The following is a 24,539-nucleotide window of genomic DNA, read 5'->3' as shown; positions in this document are numbered from 1 at the left end:
ACTACACCAGCTCACTGTCATCTGAAGGGCAATTTGGAATGACTGATAAACGCCATCCCCATATCCAGGAATGAAAAAACAGTTTCTGCTCCAGCTTTTCCCATAGTAAAGAAATATATGCTCCAGCAACACACTGTGGAGGGAAACTTAGATTAATAGAGAAACAAAGGACAGCAGATGCTGGAATCCAGATAAAGAACATTATGATGCTTGAGGAACTCAGCAGGCCAGGTGGCATCCAAGGAGAAAAGCAGGCAGTCAACATTTCGGGTCAGGACCCTTCTTCAGGCCTGAAAATAGGAAAAGGAGGAAGCCAAATATATAGGAAGGAGAAGCAGAGCAGTGATAGGTGGACAGAAGAGGGGAGGTGGGATGGGCACAAGGTGGTGATAGGTAGATGCAAGTAAGAGATAGTGATAGGTCCCCTGCCCTTTTTTTTCCTCTCCTTATCTTTGACCCACCCCCCACTGGATCTGCTCTACCCTCATCGCTGCACCTGCCTATCAGAACTATCAGTGCCTATCAGCACTGCAGAACCTAATCTGTTCTATCACCATACTTCCCTCAATCTGACTGGCTGCAGGGAGCAGAATTATAAGTGTCAAAAAACAATACCTTGCAGCAAGTATATCAGGACCTCTCTGAGTCTGGGATTTTGTTGCCTACTCCATGCTCATATCCTCCCTGCCTCACTGTAAATATTCATTCAAACTATGACTGTATCTAGCCATTCATACTGTGACCTTAAAAAAAACTACCATGTGGAACTTAATCTTTGATGGTATTATACTTAAGTTAAAAGTTATATCTAGTTGTTAATTTTAAAAAGAACATTCATTTTCTCTCTAGGTTTCATACTATTTATCAATCTTGTGTTTCAAGTGATTCACATTCAGCAGAACAGTACATCATTTTTAATTGGTCTACTGCAACAGCTTATTTTAATTTGAAGATGTACTCAGAGAATCTCTCATTAGGAATGGAGTTCTATCCCTTCACACAAAAGAATGTGTTCTCACACGTATCTAGATGTGATACCATCATGCATAAAATACATTCTAAAGTGATCACGTTTAATAAAGAATCTTCCTATGAAACATGTAAATACAGAATCCAAACCACCAAGGAAGCCATGGTATTTGTGCCATTAATTTATTCATCTAATGCGCATTTCAGTCATTTCTAAATTGGCTATATATTTTTTTAATTATTCAAAGACACTTACGACATTTCCTCAAAGACTTTCACTTTCTCACATCCCTCTGGGGGTTCTCGTTTGAACATGTAGCTGTTGTTTGGTTTGGGTGATGAAGCATATTTGGGGAGGGGCGAGTTACTCCCACTGTCTGTAAATGCAAAGGAAGAGATTACTGAAGGATCTCAGACTGTAAAAGAAGAAATTGGTTCAACTTAGAAATCCAAAAACCAATTACACAATGGTGTTCAATCACAGAATTAAGGGTTTGTTTCCAATAAAGTGTTATTTTTTATTTTGCATAGGATATCTACCCTGAACAAGTGAAGCTTAGAAGGGGTCCTAATGATGCACAAAACTGCATGCATTGGTATGGTTAAGCAAGATTATCACAAGAGTTTAGAGTAATCTCCAAACTAGATAGATGACAGTGAGGGTTAACTCTGTCAATATTTCAAATGTAAAATGTAAATGCTGAAAAGTGTAAAGCACAAAAATATGGACATGAAATCTACTTGACATATAAAAGAGCTGCTTGAAGAAACCCAAAGGTGTATCAAAAAGATCATTCATTCTGCCTTTATAGAAAGGATAGCAACATAGTTTCTGTCTTAATAGATTGCTTTCTTGACCAAGTCAAAATGCAAAAATTCAAGAAGTTCTTTTGAGTGAGGACATAATATTAAGAGCGTAATAATTGCCCATCAACAAATTTAATTAATATTTAATCCCCTAAAATATTTACTTTGGAAGATAACTAAGTAATTGTCATTATTTCTCAAAACAAAGACTTCAATTTGTTTTCACACTAAACATCCTGTTTCACTATTTAACATGCACCTCTAGAGACTATAATACATAATGCTTCTTTCAACAAATTTTAGCAATGTCTGCATTGCAATGTAAGAAGCGAGACAGAAAACTAACTGCACAAAAGTATGCACAATTGAGGCAGCTGGAGCATACATGGGTCTTGGACCTTATTCTCTCTCTGGCTGTAGAAGAGTCAATGACCTTTCCAACCTGTACATGATCTGTGTACCAAGCTCCAGCACTACTGCATTTTCACCTGCAATCTCTTTCATTGCAAACAACACATAAATCAGTAACATTTCATTCTTCACTGCATTACTCCTGACAATCAGACTGCTTATGCTTATCCACATTCACTGTAATAAAAATTCCAAATGAGGCAATGAATATTTCATACTGGATGAATCAGTAAACATAAATTCTGAACATGCATATAAAAATTCAACTGTAACCACTAGGTGATGGAATTCTGTAGAAATAATTGTTCACTTATTTAATACGCTTATTCAAGTTCTCCGAGGAAAGACTGGCCCAATTTGTGTGCAATCCTTGCCTGGTTTCATAATGATTTACTACATTAAAAGGTACCAGATAAATACAAGTTGTTGTTCTATGTATCTTTCTAACTTTTCAGTCACAGTTAGCTTCATTGTCTCCTGAATATCTACCCAATACAAACTCCAGTCCAAGACATTGTTTGAAAGCAAGCATTCTGGAGTGAAAAACGAAATTACTCTCAACATCATAGAACATAACAGCACAGTACAGGCCCTTCGGCCCACGATGTTGTGCCGACATTTTATCTTGCTCTAAGATCTATCTAACCCTTCCCTCTCACATAGCCCTCCATTTTTCTATCATTCATGTTCATTTCTTTTAAAAGTTTTCTAAGTTTGGCCAAGTATGCTGTCAATTATGGTTGGTTTCTAATACTCCATGTGCTACCATGTTTTTAGTTACAGGTATAGGCACAGTTTACTTCATTATTCAAGCCATTTTAAATGTTGCATACAGGTTAATCCAGTACCGAATGAAAAATAAATCAGTATTAGGCACCACAAATCAAATTGTCCTAAATGAAGAGCTGAGCCATAGAGTCACAGAGTCATAGACCACAGAGTTCATGCCAACCACCAAGCATCCATTCACAGTAACCCCCTTTTTTTTTGTAGAAAGAGAAGATTCTCCCCACATTCCCATCAACTTCCACCAGATTCTACCATTCACCTACACACCAGGGGCAATTTACAGTGGCCAATTAACCACCAGCCTACTTGTCTTTGGAGGTGGGAGGAAACTAGAGCACCCAGAAAAAACCAACGCAGTCACGGGGAGCACAAGCAAACTCCAGCCAGACAGCACTGGAGGTCAGGGTTGAACATGGCTATTGGAGTTGAGAGCTATTAGCTCTACTTGTTGCACCACTGTGCTGCTATTGAGATATAAAAGCAGGTCAGCACTGAATCAGAACCGTACACGTGAACCATGATGTTTCCATATTTCCTTATGACATAGAAGGCGAAGGTGGCCATTTTGATCCGTTGAGTCCATGCTGCCTACCAATTCCCCATTAGTTTTCCCTAAAACCAATTCTAGCCCCGTCCACATTAAAAGGAATCTAGCATTCGCTATGGCTGTTAAATGCAAGTAAAACTAAAAGTACATTGTAATCCATGGATGAATTATGTGCAAAATGGCTAGAAGCATTTTGGAAGAAGAATAAACATTTCTCCCATTGACTGGAATTAAAAGAGCAGCTTTCATCCCACAGCAGAATATGGTGCCCATTCTATATACATAAAGGCACAGTTACTGAACCAGGCTCGCCATCTACTCGACTTCAAATCAACATAACAGATCAGCAGCTTTGGCTACAAACCAGAGTGCAATACAATTACAGAAGACTATCATAGCACTCTGCAGCAATTAAAAAGGTAAGCGATAAATGTAGTGTCAGCATTAAGGTTATGACCAATATTATACTGTATCAATATTGAACAGATTTTTATTTTAATCGTTACATTTAGCTTGGGCAATTACTTGAATAGATTTACCACCACTTCACTCAAGAGCATAGGAATGCGAGCTGCATACTGCAGGACATTTATAGTAACTATACAGGAAAATAAGTCAATTGAAGGAAATGCAGTCAGAAAAACAAAATCAAAAACAACTTCATTGTTCTGAATAGATCACATTGCAGAAAGTTTAGGAAGTGTATTTTGAGCTTGGACACAAAACAGCTGAAGGTAGAAACAGAAACTTGGTAGGATATAGGCAATGAAAACTGAACGTACAGAGGACCTGAACTGGAGTATAGGAATCTTGTGAGGTGGTAGTGCGAGACAAGGCCATGGCAGTGAACATGGGGCCATGAGGATATTTGAAAACAGGGATAAGAATTATAAAAAAATTTAGATGGGGGAAGGCGGAAGGTGGGGTGCGGTTGGGGTGGGAAGAGTCATAGACACAAGGTCCAGTGGGCTATGGTTGGGGAGGGATCCTGCACAGACAGTTGAATAAAAGACCTTGATCAGAGTGACAAGGAAATTCATCAACTCCTCCCAAGATGAGATCAGAGGCTGGGTAAATTCAGCTAGTGACTCATCTTCAAATTTCCCAAGCCAGCTCCATCACGGGCACAACCCTCCCCACCATCGAGGACATCTTCAAGAGGCGGTGCCTCAAGAAAGCAGCATCCATCATTAAGGACCCTAACCACCCAGGACATACCCTCTTCACATTACCACCATCAGGGAGGAGGTACAGGAGCCTGAAAACCCACACTCAACAATTCAGGAACCGCTTCTTCCCCTCCGCCATCAGATTTCTGAACGGTCCACGAACACTACCTCGTTATTCCTCTTTTGCACTATTTATTTACTTTTGTAACTTGTAGTAATTTTTATGTCTTTATGTCTTGCAATGTACTGCTGCTGCAAAACAACAAATTTCATGACAGACGTCAGTGATAATAAACATGATTCTGATACTCTCCCCTTGCCTGGACAACTGCCACTCTGATACCAGTCAGGAAGACTTACGCTATCCAGGACAAAACAGGCTGTTGACTGACACCCAACCATCAACCTAAAAAATCACTCCCTTAATCTCTAGCCCACCATGAATGCAGCATGTACAATCTGCAAGATGTACCGTAGCTACTCCTACAACAGCTCATAAATCCACCACCTTTCATCACCAAGAGGGACAAGGATGGCAGGCACCTAGGAACATTGTAGGTTTTCCTCCAAGTCACACACCCTTCTGACCTGGACATCTGCTGCATGCCGAAGTTCTGGAATTCTCCACACAAAAGCATTGTGGGAATACCTTACCAGAAGGTCTACCAGCATGCAAACAAAGAAATGTGGTAGTCTCAATTTGTGATGACATGTAATACATCTTTATAAATAACAGTATTGAAACTTACTGAATATACAAGTCCTGAACTTGAAGACTGATACAGATCTTACTGGTTACAAAAGGCACACGGTTAGAAAAAACAGCATGTTATGAAAGTAAATGCCAGTTAAGATAGCTATAGGTTAAATCACATTATTAGAAGATTACTGACAATTCAACATTAACGGGACAATGATGTACCACAGCTGTGAAATACAAATTTACAATCAGAATCATTTTACTACCTGCCCCTAAAATTAGAAAGCAAACAAAATAATTTCTCTCGAATGATCATGCATTGACACAAAATAATTAGACCCTTTATCAAGGAAGAGGAAGATTAAAAGGTGATGCTGAATATTTTTAAAACAGGTGCAGTAAAACCACTGGATAATTTGAATCTAAATATCTTATGCCCATTATATGGTGTCCAACTTCTGACATATTAGAAGGATTGAATGAAGGGAGGATGCCCAACCAGCAAAGGCTTCCGTCCACACAGACACTTTTTCCTCCCCAAGTCTTAGTTCTGGTTAATTTTTAAATGGCCACACAATATTTCTACATTTCTGATCAAACACTTCCAAATCAAGCACATTGATACTATGATACATCTAGAGGGCTTGATATTGGCATTGACTACAGAGTTCAAGGGAAGTAACAATAGCAAGGGCATCTGAAAAAAAATCTTTACCTGCCATGGTGGCATGAAGAAATTATTTTTCACTGAAGTTTCTCATCCACAAGTCTTTGTGTCCTGATTCTGACTGTTAACGCTGCCTTGGCAGAAGAAGACAAAACTTCCTGAATGTCAATTTGGAAATCTGGGGTTTTCTGGGCCATAAAGGAGTGCGTTACCACATCCAGATAAAACACACTGCTACTCCAATATAGTCTTTTATTTCTTAATGGCAGCAGTGAAATATTTCTGTAAAAATTTGAATATAAGACCATCTGAAGGTGCTGTTAGTAAACTGCACATATTCCCAGCTTTAAGTACTTCCTCAAACTGAAAAACTTTGTCTATTTCTGTGAAAAATCTGACAATATATTTTAATCACAAAATTGCAGGTGGTGAGAAGAGTGAAACTTCTTGCACTTTTAATCTATTTATAAGCCTTAATTTTGAAAACATAAAATTAAAATATTAACTTATCTATTCATAATCACTGGAACTTTGATCTCCTTTTATATCTTTTTAAAATAAGCTCTATGTCTTGTGTGCAGAATACCATATACTGAATGAGATTTATGTGGATGGTTTTGGTAGTGCATTGAGCCCCTCCACACCACTTGATTCTTCTAGTTCTCTAGCTTTCATGTTAATTTTCTACTGGGCTCAAAGAGACAGGGTACACATTTTACATTTTGTGCATGCAGAGTATTCCCACACATGTTCGACATACCTGACTATCAAGATAATGTATTTGGATATCTTATTTCAGCTGGAATGCCTCTCAACTACTGTTTTTGGCATCTAAACACTTAATACAGCAAGGAGGCAGTTCAAACACACTCTTAGTATGTGTTGCTTCCTTTATCCCAATCCAGAAATCAACTGGCAAATAGTGACTGTTTCTGTAACTTATGAAATTATTGTTGTGTCTTCCTTTACACTAATAAGAGGACTTTCAGAGTGTTAAAGCAGAAATTTCCACAGTACCATATAAAATTTAATGCCAATGGACACAGGACAAAGAATTTCCAGTGTTGTGAAGCAAAAGAAAGAAGCCTTTAGAATCATTTAAAAGCTGTGTTCATTCCATCATTTTTGAATCAGTGCAAAGAGGTTTAAGATGCGCTTGCAACGTGAAAGCAGTGGTATTATTCAGCAGGCTCCTCATCATAAAAGATATGACACCACCTCACAATGGCTTGCCTCACAGAGCACAATAGAAATTCAGCTCAAAACAGATTGTGAAAAATCAAAAGAAAAGTTAATGAAAATCAAGATATTAGAAAGTACATAAAAGATTGAATAGTTTTTGGTGATGAAAAAGACAGGGACCATTTTTAATAGCTTTCCACACCACAGCACTCTCACTTCTCACAAGTTTAATTAACAGGATTGCAGAGAATAGATTTCAAGATGTGGCTTGTCTGCATAGGTATACTGTTTCTAGTACATCATGCTTCAAAAACTTGACTGGAGATATGCAGTGAGCAACAATTTGGGAATATTTAATCAGAGGTACCCTGCTCTTGATGCAACTCAAAACAAAGGTTCAGGAGGAAGGATGGGGATTGGAATTGTAAATAATGAATCTTCAAGTTGAAAGCACAGCACAAACCCATGACCACCACCAAGCAGAAAAATAGCTTCACACCAACAGAAACACCATACCATGGTACTGCTGCAGTTACACAGAGTAATAACTAGGTAGGTTGGAATTTGTTGCCATCCTAATACATGCATGCTTCCAAAATTAATGTTAAAATATACAAAAATCAGGAAAGTAAATAACTTTACACACTGCTTAATTTTCTAGCAATTCTATTTCCTTACTGACATGCTGCTAAATGGCATGTGGGGCCATAAAAACTGTAATAAAATCTGCTTGTTGCATCAAACCTTTATTTCTCTGAGATCCCATGAACAGATCCAGTTGACTTCAGAAGCTGCAAACATCGCTAAATCAAACATGTTATTGCAATAAGTCTTTGAATAGAAAATTGTGAAAAGTTCCTAACTCACATAAAATACGTGAATGTCAAATTTAAGGTTGCATAATCATCACACAATGATTTCTTTATGTATTAATGCAGTGAAGGCGTTAAATTTTATATGCAAATACAAATGACTAAAAACAGTAAACTCATGTAAATCAAAGAAAGCTATTACATCACTTGAAACATTTAATATTAATATGCTTTATCCAATTTTCATTTCACTTCTTTCTATTCATCTTGAAATGAGATTCAAAACTTTGTTTTACAGAAATAGTGGAGGGGTAACATTGGATTAAGACCAGGACAGCTTAATTTATATTAATAAAAGCAGCACAGGTATCGTGTTTCATGACATGAAACAAACCGATTTATTAGCTCAGACATCAGAATGTTAGTTCATAACAGCATTCATAGTTTTGGTTAAAAAATAGCACATTATATATTTTTTCATGAATCACTCTCCAATATATTACAATACATATGACAGGACTGAACCACATTTACATTTTTTTTTCAACAAAACCCCTTCTAGGAATAAATAGACATATGTATCTGACATAATTTCTAGCATACATCATGAATCTATTGCTACTTCAACCTATTATTGGATAGTAGAACCCAAATGGCAGACACTCATCAATGAATATAAATATTTACTTATACATATGTATGTTACATTGTATTAAAGGAAAGATCCAGAACACTACCAAACATGAAGTCAGACTTTGTGTTACGAGATGGAGGAATGGGTAATGACTTCTTAACCACATAACCTTTGCATCCAAATGCACATCCTCTCTGTAAGAGACAGGAACACTAACAAAACTAATGCATGCACAGCGAGTGAAGGAACTGTGCATCCATTTCCATCAGCAAACACATCACCTACCAACATGAACGCATATCTGATCCAGCATCGGCTGTATCCACTCACCTAACAGATTCCCAGAATTTAGGATTGATATTTTAGCTTTCCATTCTTTTTGAACCATTTCTTCTTTATTCCTTTCTCTCCCACCACACCTTCTGCCCCCCCACCCCAAGTACCTGAATATTTAAAGCTAAGCTGATATGACCCTTGTAAAAGAAGCTTTATATGTCTTTATCCAGTATTTCCTGAATAACAATCATCAACTCGTCTATTAAACTCTCCACTGATTAAAGAGGATTTGGGTCAAATAGTCCAACAATAATTTATGTCTTTCATGTAAGTTTTCCATTTATAGAACAGGATTTTCCTGAATTACTGTACCATAAAGGTTACCAAAGTATTGCAACTAAAAAAGGTAATTATTAATGACTACTTAAATTTATTTCCATTTTTAAGAAAGTTTGCTAATATATTGTTATTATTTTAGCTTGACACATCTTACAATTGCTTTAACAGAAACAACTTTTATTCTTAGTTATCAGCAATTTTAGATAAAAGTGACACCTTGGCAATTCCATCAAAGTTGTGCAATTTTATCAACTCTTCCCCCCTCCCCAGTATACAAAACAAATTTCTGTGTAATAATACTCTCAAAGAGCAACAATATTCCATTCAATGCAACAGTATTGGCAATACTGTCCTTGGGTCATTTGGGACCTATCAATTCATTATTAATCCTCAGCAATTTACTGCTTCATGTGGGAGTGGAGGGTGTGGGGATGGAGGGTCAATTTCAACTGTTGGCCACTTGCTATCACTTGTAACACAGGAGAGAAGGGGAAGATCTGCTGGGATACTTGGGCTCCTGTTTGTTTTACTGTGCCAGTTTCTATCCAGGCCTTTAGAAAGATTCAAGTCTGGGTCCAATGTCAGTTGTAGAAACGCATTTGCAACTTTCATGGAAAAACTGGCAGGACATAGTAAGTGCATTTTTACCCCCGATTATTTTGCAGATGTTTTGCAATTAAAACCATGATCAAAAGGTGTTGGAGGCTACTCAGAATAGGTCATTAATATTCCTCCTGGCTTCATGATAACCTGATTCCCCAACATGTTCTAACAGCTGGCTGGTTCTGCCCAGTAGCTGCCTGATCTCCTGCCATGCTAATACAGCAAACTGCTGTGGAGCATCCATTTGGTACATGTAGCTCAACCATAAGATTTAAATGTAGCTTAAATTTGTAAATGGTTCAAATAACTGTTCTGGGCAGATACCAACTGCAATAATATCATGCTCCTTTCAGCTCAAGCAGCAAAACCATTCTCCTGACACCACCTATTCACAGATTATCCAACCAACAACAGAACACTCCACAGTCAAAATTTAGCATTTCCCTTCCCTTCTTTTCTAGTTCCCTGGTAAAATGTAAACAAAAATTGGAATTAACATTAACCAAACACTATACACTGGTTCTGATGATAAAATAAAACGTGTGCCAGGTATCTTACTTTCAAAGTGCAATCCTACAGTTGCCAAACGAGCCCAAAGTGGAATATATATCAGGAGGTTACTGCCCATTGTGGTTTGACAGAAACAGCAATCTTACTGTGGGACAAACGTGTGCCTGCCATCACATGGAGCAGCTTTGTAGTGCTGATCCAGAATGTGGGCTTATGGGTAACTACGCCAGTCAGACCTATACCTGTAGAGAAGCAAGGGCAGCAGCGACGTGCAACCACAGGCAGAGATAGGGGAGAGAGCGAGAAACTTTCCCCCCATGGAAAAGGTGGTTTAAGACCAGCAGTGAGGTTTAGAGGGGATACGAGGCAGAATTTTTGCACCCAGTCAATGAAATCTGAAACTCACTGTTTGAGTGGATGTTGAGGCAAATACTCTCGAAACATTTAAGCAGCACCTGAACGAGCACTGAATTGCTAAAGCATTGGAAGCAAAGGACAGCTGGTAAATGGAAATAGTATAGACAGGTAATTGACGATCAGAATAGACGTGGTGGGCTAAAGGGCCTATTTCTGTGCTGTATGACTCTTTGACTCAATTTCATCTCCTTGAAAAGCAGTGCTTTAATTTTGTATACACTTCTGAAGGGAAGAGTTCACTAAAGGACAGAGACTTATGTCCCCCATTAAAGCTTTCGCTGCATATTTTGGAATTGAAAATACGGCACACGGAAGTCTGGTGTGAGCTAAGGTTCGTGGCTGGGTGACAAGTCAGGAGCGGGCACACGACAGCCCTGTGTTCCTAGGCTCTGTCAGATGTGGAGGGGAAGAAAGGAGAGGAATTGGAGCCCTGTGCTGTGGTCTGGGAGAGTGGGTTGATCAGAAGTAGAGGCAAGGGAGCATCACAATCTTGTGCCTTAGGTTGTGGAATGGGCAAGAGTCCTGTGTTGTGGTCAGGGACTGGCGGGCAACAGGCAGCAGAGCCATGAACCTTGTGCCAGGGAGGACATGCAGCTGAGCCCTGTGCTGTGGCAACGGGTTTTCAGTGGTGGTGGGAATGTAGTGGCCTGCGCCATGGATCAGGAGCCAAGGATCGGACTCAGGATCACAATGAAGACCAGAGTCAGAGATGAGCAGTGGTGGAAATCTATGCCTCAGGCGGTAGGATTGGAAAGGGGACTGAGGAGAAAAGGATGAGAGATAAGTAACTAAGCTAATCAGGAGCGCAACCAGCACTTCATTGGGAAGACCAAACTAAGTGACCAAAAATGGTCTAACCCAGTCCAAGGTCCCTCCAGAGCTCTAACAGGAATTTTGCACGTGGAATGATGTCAGCCCATGTAGCCCTGATGCAGAAATCACCTCATTGTGGCAGGGTACTTCAGGCCTGGAAGTGTCTGGTGCAATTTCCAGTGATACCAAGCATCCTTCCAGAAGAGTGATAGGTGATTACGATCATATCTGGATTGGTTTGTGTCACTGGAGCTTCCACCAGGCATCTCTTGGAAAAAAAACAATCCATTTCAATTGCATTGCATTGGAAAACAGGACTATGAGATTGAGCTTTCAGGCAAAAGTGAAAAAACAAAGGGTTGAATGTAGTTTTCATATTACAGATTCTGCATATTACATTTTGCAAAAGATTTCAGTGACTAATTATCTCAAAGGTATGTGGTTACAGAATCTTGGTTGGTCAGCAGAAATGTTAGATAGCCAGATGGAATGTTCACTTGAAATGCACAGATTAATGTACCACCTGCAGCTCTTCCTCCAAAGATTAATGACTTGCAATAGCACCCAGCTATCCATTGTGAATGGTTCAGCATTTATTATGTCAGGCCTTAATGGTCACTGTTGGGATTGAGTGGAAGTCAATCCAAAGAAAATCTAAGTCAGTATCAGTTACTTTCCCCTTATTCAGTTGAGCCAAGGTTGAAGTGACTGCTCATAAAGTGCATTTACTCTTCTAACACTCAATCATTTAGATGCTTTTTAATTACGGCCATTTCCAAACCTCACCCTCTACAAATAATGCAACTAAAACCTAACTATCTCAGATCCAAAAGAAATGCATTCAGAGTTCCGAGTAGGTGCTTGAGTGCTGATGGGATTAGCACGTTGAACATTTAATTACTTTTAATCTGGAAATGGTATTAAAGACACAATTTGCATTTAAGTAGCACCTCAAAAAGTGGAAAAATATTCCATGGTGCTTCACAGAAATGTAACTTCTCAAATGCTGACAGCAAGACAAAGAAGTAAACCAACAGAGAGAGAGAGAGAGAGAGAAGAGAGGGGACTGAACATGTGGTTTCCGGTGAAGGGAGGAAGAATAGACAACAGGTTAATAACACATGGGATCAGGGTATCTGGGTGTCACAGGCAAGGCTTGATTTAAGGTTCTTCCTTACTGACCTTGCATGGTTGGTGTTGAACCAACTTCTTGAACTGAAGTCCTTGTGATGAATATACTTGTACAGTGCTGTTATGAGTGAGTTCCAGTATTTGAATCAGTGATGATAAAGATGATATATTTCCAAGTAAGGAAAGCGTGGAACTTGGAGGGAATTTGTAGGTGGTGACATTTCCTTGCACTTGCTACTCCTCTCCTTCTGAGAGGCAGAGGTTTGGGCAACTTTACCAAAGAAACCCAGGCTGGTTGCTGAAGTGCACATTGTAGATGGCATATTCTTCACCCACCATAAATCAATTGTGGAGGCAATGAATGTTTAAGATGGTGAATGTAATGAATATTTACGGTGCCAATTAAGGAGATTGCTTTGGCCTAGATAGTGTTAATCTTCTTGAATCACATTGGAGCAACATTCATCCAGACAAGTGGATAGTAGTCCATCACACTCGAGACATGCCCTGTAGAGGTGAGCCACTTAGCACAGAACACCGAGGCTCTTACCAATCATGGTAATCTGGCTGGGTAATGGTGACCTCTTACAATGTCAATGTTGGAGAGTTAAGCAAAAGCAATCCCGTTGAATGCAATGGATAGACACTCTGCTGTTGGAAATTTACTTGTTATTTATCAACTTAAGCCTGAAAATTGTCCAGGTCTTATAGATTGTGCACATTTTGCTTCATTATCTGAGGAGACATGAATAGAACAGAACAGCATGCAGCATAAGCAAACCTCTGACATGGAGGGGGAAGTTCATCAAGAAAGAAGCTGGAGATGATTGGGTCCAAACACAGCTCTGAGAAGCTCTCACAGCCAAGACTTGCATCTGAAAGGGCTGACTTCCAACAACCACAACCATTTCACTCTTTACTAGGCATGACTCCAGCCAGGGGAGAGTTTTCCTTTATATTCCTATTGACTTCAGTTTCACTAAAGCTCTTCGATATCACAGTCATATGCTGCCTTGATATTAAAAGAATTCATGTTTGTCTATCTCTGGAATTCAACTCTCTTGTCTATGTTTGGGCCAAAACTGCAAAGAGCTCGAGCCAAACCATCCTGGCAAAATTCAAATTGAGCATTAGTGAGCAGGTGATGGAGAATATGTACCACTTGACAGCACTGTTGATGCAGCCTTACATCAATGAGGATTTGTGAGTGCATTAATGAAACTGCAATAGTTTGGGTTGGTCCTGTTTTTGTGAACAGGACACACCTGGGGATGTTGTTGAGTGGACACCGATGTTGTAGCTGTACCGGAGTGGCTTGGGCAGATGCAGTTAGTTTAGTTTATGACAGTTGGGAGTTAGCATTGCTGGAAGTTTGAAGTCCCTTTAGGCCAGAGCAAGGAACGACATGTCTTCTTTCCCTAAAGGACATCAGTCATTTTTTTTATTAAAATGGCAATCCAGTAGTTTTATAGTCATAACTGATATGCTAACTTTCTGTTGCTTATTTATTTAATTACCCAAATTTAAATGGCCCAGCTCCCATGGTAGGAATTGAATACTATCCAAATTATTAGTTCAGGTCTCCAGATTAGCAGTCCAGTACATAATCACTATACTAGAGTTAGGAGAAGAGTTCTCAGAAGGTTTTAGGGAGGAACAGATTACAGCACTACAGACATTCAAGGTATGGAAGGATTTGAAAAACAAGGATGACAATTTTAAAATGGTAGCATTAGTTGGTTTGGAAACGTGTAGGCCAGCAATGGATTAATGGAAGAGTGGGAACCAGGCAGAAAAGTTTAGATCAACCCAAGTTCACAGAGGGTAGAAGATGACAAGTACATCAGGAGAGCATTGGAAGAGAACGTGAGGGGAAAGCTTCTCCTCTGCTCTTGCCCACTGAAATTGTCATTTATACTGCCACTAACTAAACTATATCAAACTGATTTATCAGATACTCTCACATACAAATTGACTATCCTTTATTATGAACATCTATAAGAGAGGTATGGTGGCACTGCGCCAGAAAATGTCAACATATTAAACCATGGATTGCTAACCAAGGTCCTCCACATGGGTAATTTACCAGTCATGGTCATAACATTGTGAGAAGTCATAAAGATCACTCTGGGAATTTATGCAATGATTAGTAGTCCATTTAGAAAAAGGATAAAGAAAGCTGGTGAATTGCATTATCTTAAAAGTAGGAGGTGGGCAGAAAAGGTGACAAGGAAGAGTGGAAACAAATTAATAAGGCGAGCGAGTCATCCCGGACTGATCTCTTACACTTTCAAGCAGTCAGTTCAAGAGTAGCATTAGCAGAGCCTGGGAGAGAGAGAAAAGAAAACATTTCACAGACTTAAAATACTACAGCAACTCAACATTATGAAAAAGGAATGACAAACTCATCTTCCAAAAACTGATAATCTGCACTTATAAATGTAGACATAACCTTGATTTATGAGAATTATTTGGTCAGTTACAATCTGTATCAGTCCCAAATGGCCTCATTTCATAGATTTCAGAATCTCCTTTACAAGAATTAAGATCAGACTGGAAATGTTCTGCAGCCTTCTTGATAATTTTGCCATATTTGAAAGGCGGAGAAGGATTACATTCACTATTACTTACAAGAGCCAATTTCCATTATCAAGCAGTGGCCTGGTTGAAAAACTGCTACAATCTACATTTAAAAAAAATTTTTTTGAAACACATCCAAAACATTTAATTTCATTTATAGAATCAGTCTAAACTGAAAAATGCACTGGTTGGCTTTCTACTTAAAATCACCCATCATGGCATCAATGCACAGCATGGAAACAGACTTATTTTGATTACATATTCATGAATGTTCACTTAATTACAACTATCAATATGTTGGGTAGCCGTATCAGGTCAGTCAGGAAATTGTCTTTCCGTAGATAACTTTCCTGCACGTTCAATTCACCTTAAGGCAACCAGTTTAATTGGATGTAAGCCAACATGTAATGAAAACATGCAGTTCAGAATTTGATGCAAAACTACCATGTGACCCCCAAGGTAAAATTCCAGACATAACTAACCATGGTTAATATTTCATGTAAGGGAGGGGAAAGAAATTATTGTTGGAATAAAGACATTGTTTTTTGAAAAAGGTATTCTCCACACCCTATTGGATGAAGTTGTATTCACAAAATTTTACTATAAAAGCAATACATACAAAAGTCCTGATAAAATATGTTTGAAGTGAAAACTTGGATATATAATTAATGTAATTGAAAAACACTATAACGCTGGAAGAACTCAGCAGGCCAGGTAACATCTGCGGAGAAAAGCAGGCGGTCAACGTTTCAGGTCAGGACCCTTCTTCAGGACTGAAGATAGGAAAAGGGGAAGCCCAGTATTTAGGAGGGAAAAGCAGAGCAGTGATAGGTGGACAAAAGAGGGGAGGCGGGGTGGGCACAAGGTGGTGATGGGTAGATGCAGGTAAGAGATAGTGATCGGCAGGTGCGGGGGAGGAGGGGAGAGCAGATCCACGGGGGGGATGGGTCAAAGGTAAGGAGGGAAAAAGGGGGGTAGAAAAAAAGAGAAATAGGCTTGGAAAGGGAAAAGGGATGGTAGGGTGTGGGTGTGGGTGTGGGGGGCAGGTGGAAATTACTTAAAGTAGGAGAATTCAGTGTTCATGCTGTTAGGCTGCAAGGTTCCAAGACGGATAATGAGGTGCTGTTCCTCCAGTTTGCGCTTGGAATTCTCCTGGCAGTGGAGGAGGCCGAGGACTGACGTATCTGTGGTAGTGTGGGAGGGGGAGTTGAAGTGACTGGCAACGGGGAGATGCAGATTGTGGTTACAGACGGAGCACAGGTGTTCTACGAAACGGTCACCTAGCCTGCGTTTGGTCTCACCAATGTAGAGGAGGCTACACCTGGAGCACCGAATGCAGTAGATGATATTAAGGGAGGTGCAGGTGAATCTCTGTCTCACCTGAAAGGATTATTTGGGTCCCTGGATGGAGGTGGTGTCGGGGCAGGTGTTGCACCTATGGCAGGGGCAGTGGAAAGTTCCCAGGGTGGGAGTGGGACGGGTGGGAGAGGAATGAACTAGGGAGTTGCGGAGAGAGCGGTCCCTGCGAAAGGCAGAAAAGGGGTGGGGAGGGGAAGATATGATTGGTAGTGGGGTCCCGTTGGAGATGGTGGAAGTGGCGGAGAATGATGTGTTGGATAATTCATGTAACATTGTGCTCCAATTGCATATGAAAAGTGCATTATTTGTGTAAGACAGAAAGTAACTTATGTTGCCTTGATCTATTCCGCGTTTGAAGGATGGACATGAAGGCGCCAATTATACAGCACAGAAATGGGCACTTCAGTCCATGCTATCCTTTTTGCCCATCCACACTGATCTAGGCAGACATTCAGCACATGAAAAAAGACTGAACATCAAGCTTGTCCTGTCAAGCAGGTGGAGTAATTTTCTAGCCAGTGGCACTGCTAATTCCCAAGAGTGGCAAACACAAAAGAGTTGAGCTATTCGGGAAAAAGCTCTGGGAAATTCTTCTCTCAAGACAATCATGAAAATTCCAGCTGGCTGCAGTTGTCATTAGAAAAACGTCATTCAATCTAATTAACCTCTTAGGCTCTAGAACATGCAATATTACTTTGATTCAGCAACTTATCACGATAAATCCTGCATTTGATTCCAATATTGAGGTTTTTTGGGATTCTGTACATAGCTCCTGTAACTAATAAGGAAATCAACGTGACTACCTCCTAGGTGAGATGGACTTAAGCTATCAGACCATCAGATGTCACCATCAGTTATAATGAATAGAGAAGATATCTGACTGCCCAAAGGTGCAACATTAGAGACATTTCAAAAGAATAAAAACAAAGAAGAAAGGTACATGAGAGGAAAGCTCATTAAGCTACATCAACCAGAATTCATTTATAATTACTCTTCTTACTTCATTGAAGGGGTACTAAAGTTATTTTCCCATCAGCAACATTGAATACTTCTAGAACCCTCAACATAACTCAATCCAGCTCCCTTTTTAAAAAATGTCAAATAATCTTGAATCAACTAAAAGCTTACATTAACACCAACCCTGTGACAAACTTGTGGATCCTGCACATATCCTTCAATCTTATTTTCTTTGTGCAAGTTTTCTATGACTTTCTTTGTTGTGACAACTTGTGACAACAAAGGATAAGTGTCCACATTCTCAAAAAGTGCAAGGAAAAGTAGATCAATTTTTAGGTATTATGAGACTAAAATCAAATTGTTTGTATGACCAAGCAATCCTATTTATGGGAGAAATGATGGTCCATCAAAAATCAGAAAAAAACCTGCAGGAAGGATCTCAACCTGGTCTTATGGTAATTATCATGTCGTGCCATTGCTCTAGATAAATTTTCCATAGTCAGAGGAAAGTGCTTTTGCAAACGCTTAAGTAAGAGTAGATGAGCAGTTGAACTACAGTGACAGACAAAGAATTTAGAAAAATCCTGTGAACTCAAATGGGATGGCAAAGGAAATACTCTTCTGCTGCAATATGTCCTCATTGTGAAATGCTAAGTTAAGCTTTTCCTACAAGGATTTTCCTACCTGGACTACCAAAGTCTTGAGCCCCAGCCAGAGGTGGAAACTTGGCAAAAAAAAAACCTCACCATAAATGAGCACACACAGACGGAACTGAAAATATTGTGCTTTGACAGATCAGGGTGGAGGCTTTTCACATCCTGCAACATGACAGTATATGGGACTGACTGACTAACACTACTATTGGATCCTTCTTGGGAAACACTCCAACCCCAGTATGCCATAGTTTCTTTGGTGCCACAATAAAGCAAACATGCCAAGTCAAACAAGTCCAATTGGAAAATGGTCCAAGTCTGCTTTTTTTTCCCCAAAATGTGAACAGAGTAAGTTGGTAAAACTGTGATCACAAGTTCTTCTAATGGTTACAGACAAGTAGCATATGAAGGAGCTTTCATAGAGGTATATCTCAACAAGGAGTGAAATATGAAGTGGAAAGACAGGGCAACAAAAAAAATAGAAAAGATTCTGAAACCAGGGGTTTTGATGGGATGATTATAAAATTGCAAGAATGATATTTTAAGAATTTGTTATAATTTTTCCTCCTCATAGATTGTGACTCTTATTCTAGGCATCTTGGCCTGGGAATACATCATCCCTTCACCTAGAACCATAGAAAACTACAGCACATTCGGCCCTTCTAGTCTGTGTTGAAACGTTATTCTGCTAGTCCCATTTACCTGCCCCCAGCCCATACCCCTCCAGACCTCTCTCGTCCATGTATCTATCCAATTTACTCTTAAAAGTTAAGAGCAAGCCTGCATTTACCACATCAGATGGTAGCCCATTCCACACTCCCACCACTCTTTGAGTGAAGAAGTTCCCTCTAATGTTCCCCCTAAACCTTTCCCCTTTCACCCTAAAGCCATGTTCTCTCGTACTTATCTCTTCTAATCTAGGTGGAAAGAGCCTACTTGCATTAACTCTGTCTATGCTCCTCATCATTTTGTAAACCTCTATCATATCTCCCCTCATTCTTCTCCACTCCAAGGAGAACTCCTACTTTGTGATGCTCTGCAAAAACTTCCTATGCTTCAAAGAGATGAACTCAGGGGTGTGGAATACTTCATCACAGCGAACAGCTGAAGCAGAAAACTCCACATATTCAAGCAGTTGACATTTTACGCATAAGATGACAAAAAGATGGTAGGATTAATTTTAGATTACTCTAGCTAAAAAAAGCAGAGCCTAACATGACGGGCTGTGGCCATCTTCCAGGTTGCAGTTTTCACTGGTTCCTATAAGAGAGAATACTTAGAAAGCAGTCAGCAATGTTTGCATGAAGTGATTGGACGCCGAAATAAAACCTTGGAAATAGATAAGACAACAGCTGAAGAAGGGGGCACCAACATGAAAGATGACTGGCATCGTGTAACAAAAGCCGGAGGTTATTGTAATTTAGTTTCACTCTGCTTTGATTACACATCATGAACACTATGTTGAGCTCCGGTCACTAGGTAACCATGAAAATACCACAAGTGAAGGCCAGATTCATTGTTAATTCAGAAATTTATAAGGTAGAGGAAAATATTTGTTAGGAGGCAAATGATAGGAAACCTAAAACAGGGGAACAAAATATCAAGTGGGTTATGGAACATTCATCTGAAGCATTGTATTAAGTTAAACCATGACTGCAGAGCAAAGGAACCAAGTTACAAATTAGTAGCAGGTAAGTTAAGGACTGATGTGCTTGGATTAGGGCTGTGGAGGAGAAATCTCTGGAACAATTTAAAGGATAGTTCATTGTTGAGGGATGTCTGCATAATGAAGAGCTAAATGAGAAAAAAATGGGCCCCTTCATGTTTCCTTTTCTTTCTGGAGTTGTACATATCTGTGGGTTTCCATTAGTGGAAGGCAAACCTTAACCTTTATAAGTGTAGGAACAAATATAATGACCAAACACTAAAACAGAAGTGTGAAAAAACTTTACAAAATAATTGACAAATGGCAGGTTGAAAAAGGGCAAGGTGAAGTGTAATCAGTTTGTTAAGCATCAAACATAATGATGATGCAGCCATGAGAGCAAAAAAGAATGAGAGAGAGAGAGAGAGAGGGAGAGGGGAAAGGGGTAAAGCAACATTAATTAAGGGCAAAATTGTATTTATGAAAGGTTGGTCTGATCTCAATTTAGAAATAATTAGGTACCTTTACCTTACTGGGAACACATGGATACCACTGAATAAAATGAAATAACTTGAGTAGATCTTTGGCATTTTAGAAATATTTACAGCAGTAAAATTTGTAACAATGTAGGATTTTAACCGTCCATTGCGAACTGAAATATGATTCAGTGCGTTCAAAATTCGCTTGCACAATGGATAATTTTGTGAACTTTGTGATTAGTTTTGAAGTCAATAATGACCAGGAAATGCAATCTGCAACTCCATGCAGGATGCACTCAGGGAAATTATAACACAGGCCTTTGAACAGATGTTATCCCTAAATTATCAACCCCTACTGTCTCTAGATTTATGTAACCCACTGGATATACATACAAGCTGCAGCTGTTCAAAAGTGCAATCTTCTCAAAACACCAAGAGGGTGGGTTGCTCTATCTGGACTTTCCCCAGTGCCACTTCTCAGCAGACTTCCCCAGTCACACAATGGACATTAGAACTGCTATGATCACTCTCAACTTAAATTGCAAATACTTCTGGAAGTTTGAGCAGTAGGAGCAGAAACATCACAAAGTACGTTCCTTTAAAGAGTCAGGGGAATAATGGTACATAAATCCATTGGACAGATCTTCATCCTCACCACCTGAGTGGTAATGTGGAGGAGTGGATCACTGACCTGTTGCAGAATCCTCACCTACCACAACTTCAATGGGACAGAAGTTGTGCAAGTTCTGTGCTCTGCCCAGCCCGCTGTGGCACCAAAGAAAATTGGCCCCCATGCTTTCCCCTGTTCCTTACCTTTGCCAAGAGCTTCCCCAGAATGAATATGGCAGCTTCAAGTTCCTAAATGGTGATACTGAATGGTGGTAATCATTTTTTTTTAAAAGGTATTGCTATCTGTCACCCCAAATTTTCTATGTTCAAAACTAAGTGCAATAGTTTCTAACAGCAAAATGAAGAATTTGATTTCCCCTAAATACAGCAGCAATAATTCCTCCCATTCATACAATTGTTTTAGACCTATATTGTTCAGTTTTGACAATATAACCTGCTAAAATATCCTGTACAGCCTCAGAATAACCTTGCATGACTTATCTATTTGTATGCTGAATTGCATGGATCATTACTTCTGCACACTTAAAGGTTGGTAACATTTTGTAATAAAGCCCACCTTACTACAAGTACAAATGCGCTGTCCGAATCTACGTGCAGGTGATCAATGGGAACCAAAGTCATCAACAGCATTCAGGCCCATTTTGAAGCCTATACTCTCACCTTTTTCCCTGTCATATTGAAGGTCTTCTGCTGAGCATGGGCTTCCCTCCTGAGATCCAGTGGGGTAGAAGGGGGAGACACATGGTGAATGGCTGCTGCAGCTACTGCTGCGCTCTTGGACAGAGGGTGTCTGTGTGTCAATACTGCGAGTACTGCTGCTGCGGTAGTGGGAAGGGAAAGGTGCTCGGTGGCCATCAGGAATCTCCAGGGGCTAGAATATAAATGAACAGGGCTACGTTATTATTATTAATATAACAGCAGCAGCAAACGTTAATATTAATTCTCCACAGAATTCAAGACTATAAACCTCGCAAGAACTCAGAGTTTGAACAGAGTATCCTTAAAAGGCATGTACTTCCACTTCTATGTGTGTTAAGTTAGGATTTGGCAGATGTACTAACACAAAAAAAGTTATTGATATTCCACTATATTTTACCCTTTCAACCTACAAAAAAAGCACAAAAGTTGTGCATTCTGAAAAACAACTAGTGTTCATTAATTTTGGCTTTAATGAATGTATCACACAAAATTCATGGTTCTATGTAAACAAAAATGACGGGAATATTACAGCAATCTCTTCAAATCATAAAGAACTTTGAGGCATTTTGATTAAAAAATTAATTTCATTCAAGAACCATCCTTTGAACTGTTGGGTCAACCCAGAATAAAAATGCATCAACATTCCTTCCACAACTCATCTACTGATTTCTGGCTTTACTGATATCGTCATGGACATTCAATTATCATCTCCATCAAAGATTCTCAGTTAAGTGTTTAATCAGAAATTTTTGACAGTTTGGCATACCACAATGCTGAACTTGCTACAAAATATGATTTTTAAATCATTAAAATTGTAAAAAGATCCACACCAATATGAGTGATTACTTTCAAGTCAGTTTACTGATTAGTAAACCCCATATACCACTGTATATGGGATTCCAACATTCTTTCTAGAACTGTACAAGGTCCATATTAGAATATAGTTTCACTGTCAAGAAGGTCATGTACCAAATGCTACAACCTCAAACATCGAATTTGTTACTTCAAAATTCTTGTACATCAGTGAAAGGTATTTAAAGACTAGGTGATGACAATCACATAATTTAACTGAGCATCAGAAATGCTTTACATTATAACCTGTAGCTTTATGATTGCTATACTCATTTATAAATGAGAAAGGCTTTGAGCACCATTCTCCAGGGCTTACAAATATTGTACCTTATTCAAGAATCTCCGCCTAAACCAAGGGCCACATTAGAACCTAATCAAGTCCCAATCAAATAAGACATGCAAATTGAAAAGTCTCACTTGCAATGCTATCAATCAAACCCATCAATATCCATTTTATGTATAGTGGGAATCAAATGATGCCTGATAAATACTTCCCTAATAAAAGGAGCATGGTCATTAGCAGATACCAACTACTATAAACTCTCTGCCCTCCAATACTGCATTGGTGCATGCAGGAACTACAAAGCCATGCAATGATATGTAGTGTAATTTCTATCAAAAGCTGTGGGAGGCACAAGTGATTTAATAGTTAAACATAAACTATGCTTATCAATTATGTAAAAAATGCATAAAGTATGATACCAGAGAAAGATATTCATAGTCTCACTAAATCCTAAATATTAAGAGCACTACAACTACATATGCAGTTGATAACATGACTAATTATACATCCACATGGATCTTTTTAAAAAATAATAGTTATTTAGTACACTCTTATTGCATTTAAAATTTAATTTGACAAAGCAGATATTTTTAAAATGTAGATGGTGTTAAAAGGCACAACAATCAAATTTGTGCCAATTACTGCCTGCAGACTACGTGTTCAGCCTGTCATTAATCCTTCGGGAACTGTAGGATTGTACCCTCCTGTACTTCCCCTCATCCTTCATCAATCCCCTGACACTGAGCCAGGTATACTCGCATACATTAACTCACTTAAAAATGGTTTGCTGTATAGAGTCAAAGAGTTGTACAGCACAGAAACAGGCCCTTCGGTCCATGCTGACCGTGATGCCTATCTATGCTAATCCCATTTGCCCACGTTAAGCCTGCATCCCACTAATCCTTTACTATCCATGAACTTGCCCAAATGCATTTTAAATATTGTAATTGTTTCTGCCTCCACCACCAGGTTGGGCAGTTCATTCCATATAATCACCACCCTCTGAGTGAAAAATGTACCACTCAGATCTGTCTTAAATTTCTCCTCTTCCACTTTAAACCCGTGCCTTCTAGTTTTAGGTTCCCCCACCCTTGGGAAAAAAAACTATCTACCCCATCCATACCCCTCATAATTTTATAAACTTCTATAAGGTCACCACTCAGCTTCCCACATTCCAATGAAAATAAACCCAGCCTATCCAATCGCTCCTTATAACTCAAGCCCTCCATTCCAGGCAACATCCTGGTGAATGTCTTCTGCACACTTTCTAATGCTGCCACATCCTTCCTGTAGTGTGGCGACCAGAACCGTAGACCATACTCCAAGTATGCCTGATCAGTGTTTTGTACAGCTGCAACTTGGCATCCCAATGAAAGTACGGAATGCAGCATATGACAGGCAATGAACAAGAAGTCCCTTCTCTACATTGATCCATTTTGTTGAGTGACTGGCAGCACCTGCTGAGACTACATTCTCCTATTTCTTCAAGCTTAACGTTTTATCTAACAGGACGTTTAGTTGGCTTTGTATGGAGGAGAATGGCTGCTGGTTCTCTTATTGATCCTAACTAGAGAATCTTTTTATTTTGCTCTCCATGAATGATATTTCTAGAAATACAGAGTTCAT

At 39.3% G+C, this 24,539-nt stretch overlaps 1 protein-coding gene across 1 annotated transcript in view; it reads right to left on the bottom strand.

The window, feature by feature from the left end:
* glcci1a (glucocorticoid induced 1a) overlaps positions 1-24,539 on the bottom strand; it is a 195,139-nt gene that overhangs the window by 11,269 nt on the left and 159,331 nt on the right. Inside the window, exons 7-8 of the mRNA XM_052016912.1 lie at positions 21,740-21,950; positions 1,226-1,346 (exon numbers count right to left, since the gene is read on the bottom strand). Of these exons, the coding sequence (XP_051872872.1) occupies positions 1,226-1,346; positions 21,740-21,950 (332 nt within the window). The remainder of the gene's footprint in view (positions 1-1,225; positions 1,347-21,739; positions 21,951-24,539) is intronic.

This window comes from Pristis pectinata, chromosome 5, assembly GCF_009764475.1.
Source record: "Pristis pectinata isolate sPriPec2 chromosome 5, sPriPec2.1.pri, whole genome shotgun sequence".
NCBI classification, from domain to species: domain Eukaryota; kingdom Metazoa; phylum Chordata; class Chondrichthyes; order Rhinopristiformes; family Pristidae; genus Pristis; species Pristis pectinata.
This window is presented reverse-complemented; position numbering and strand designations above follow the sequence as displayed.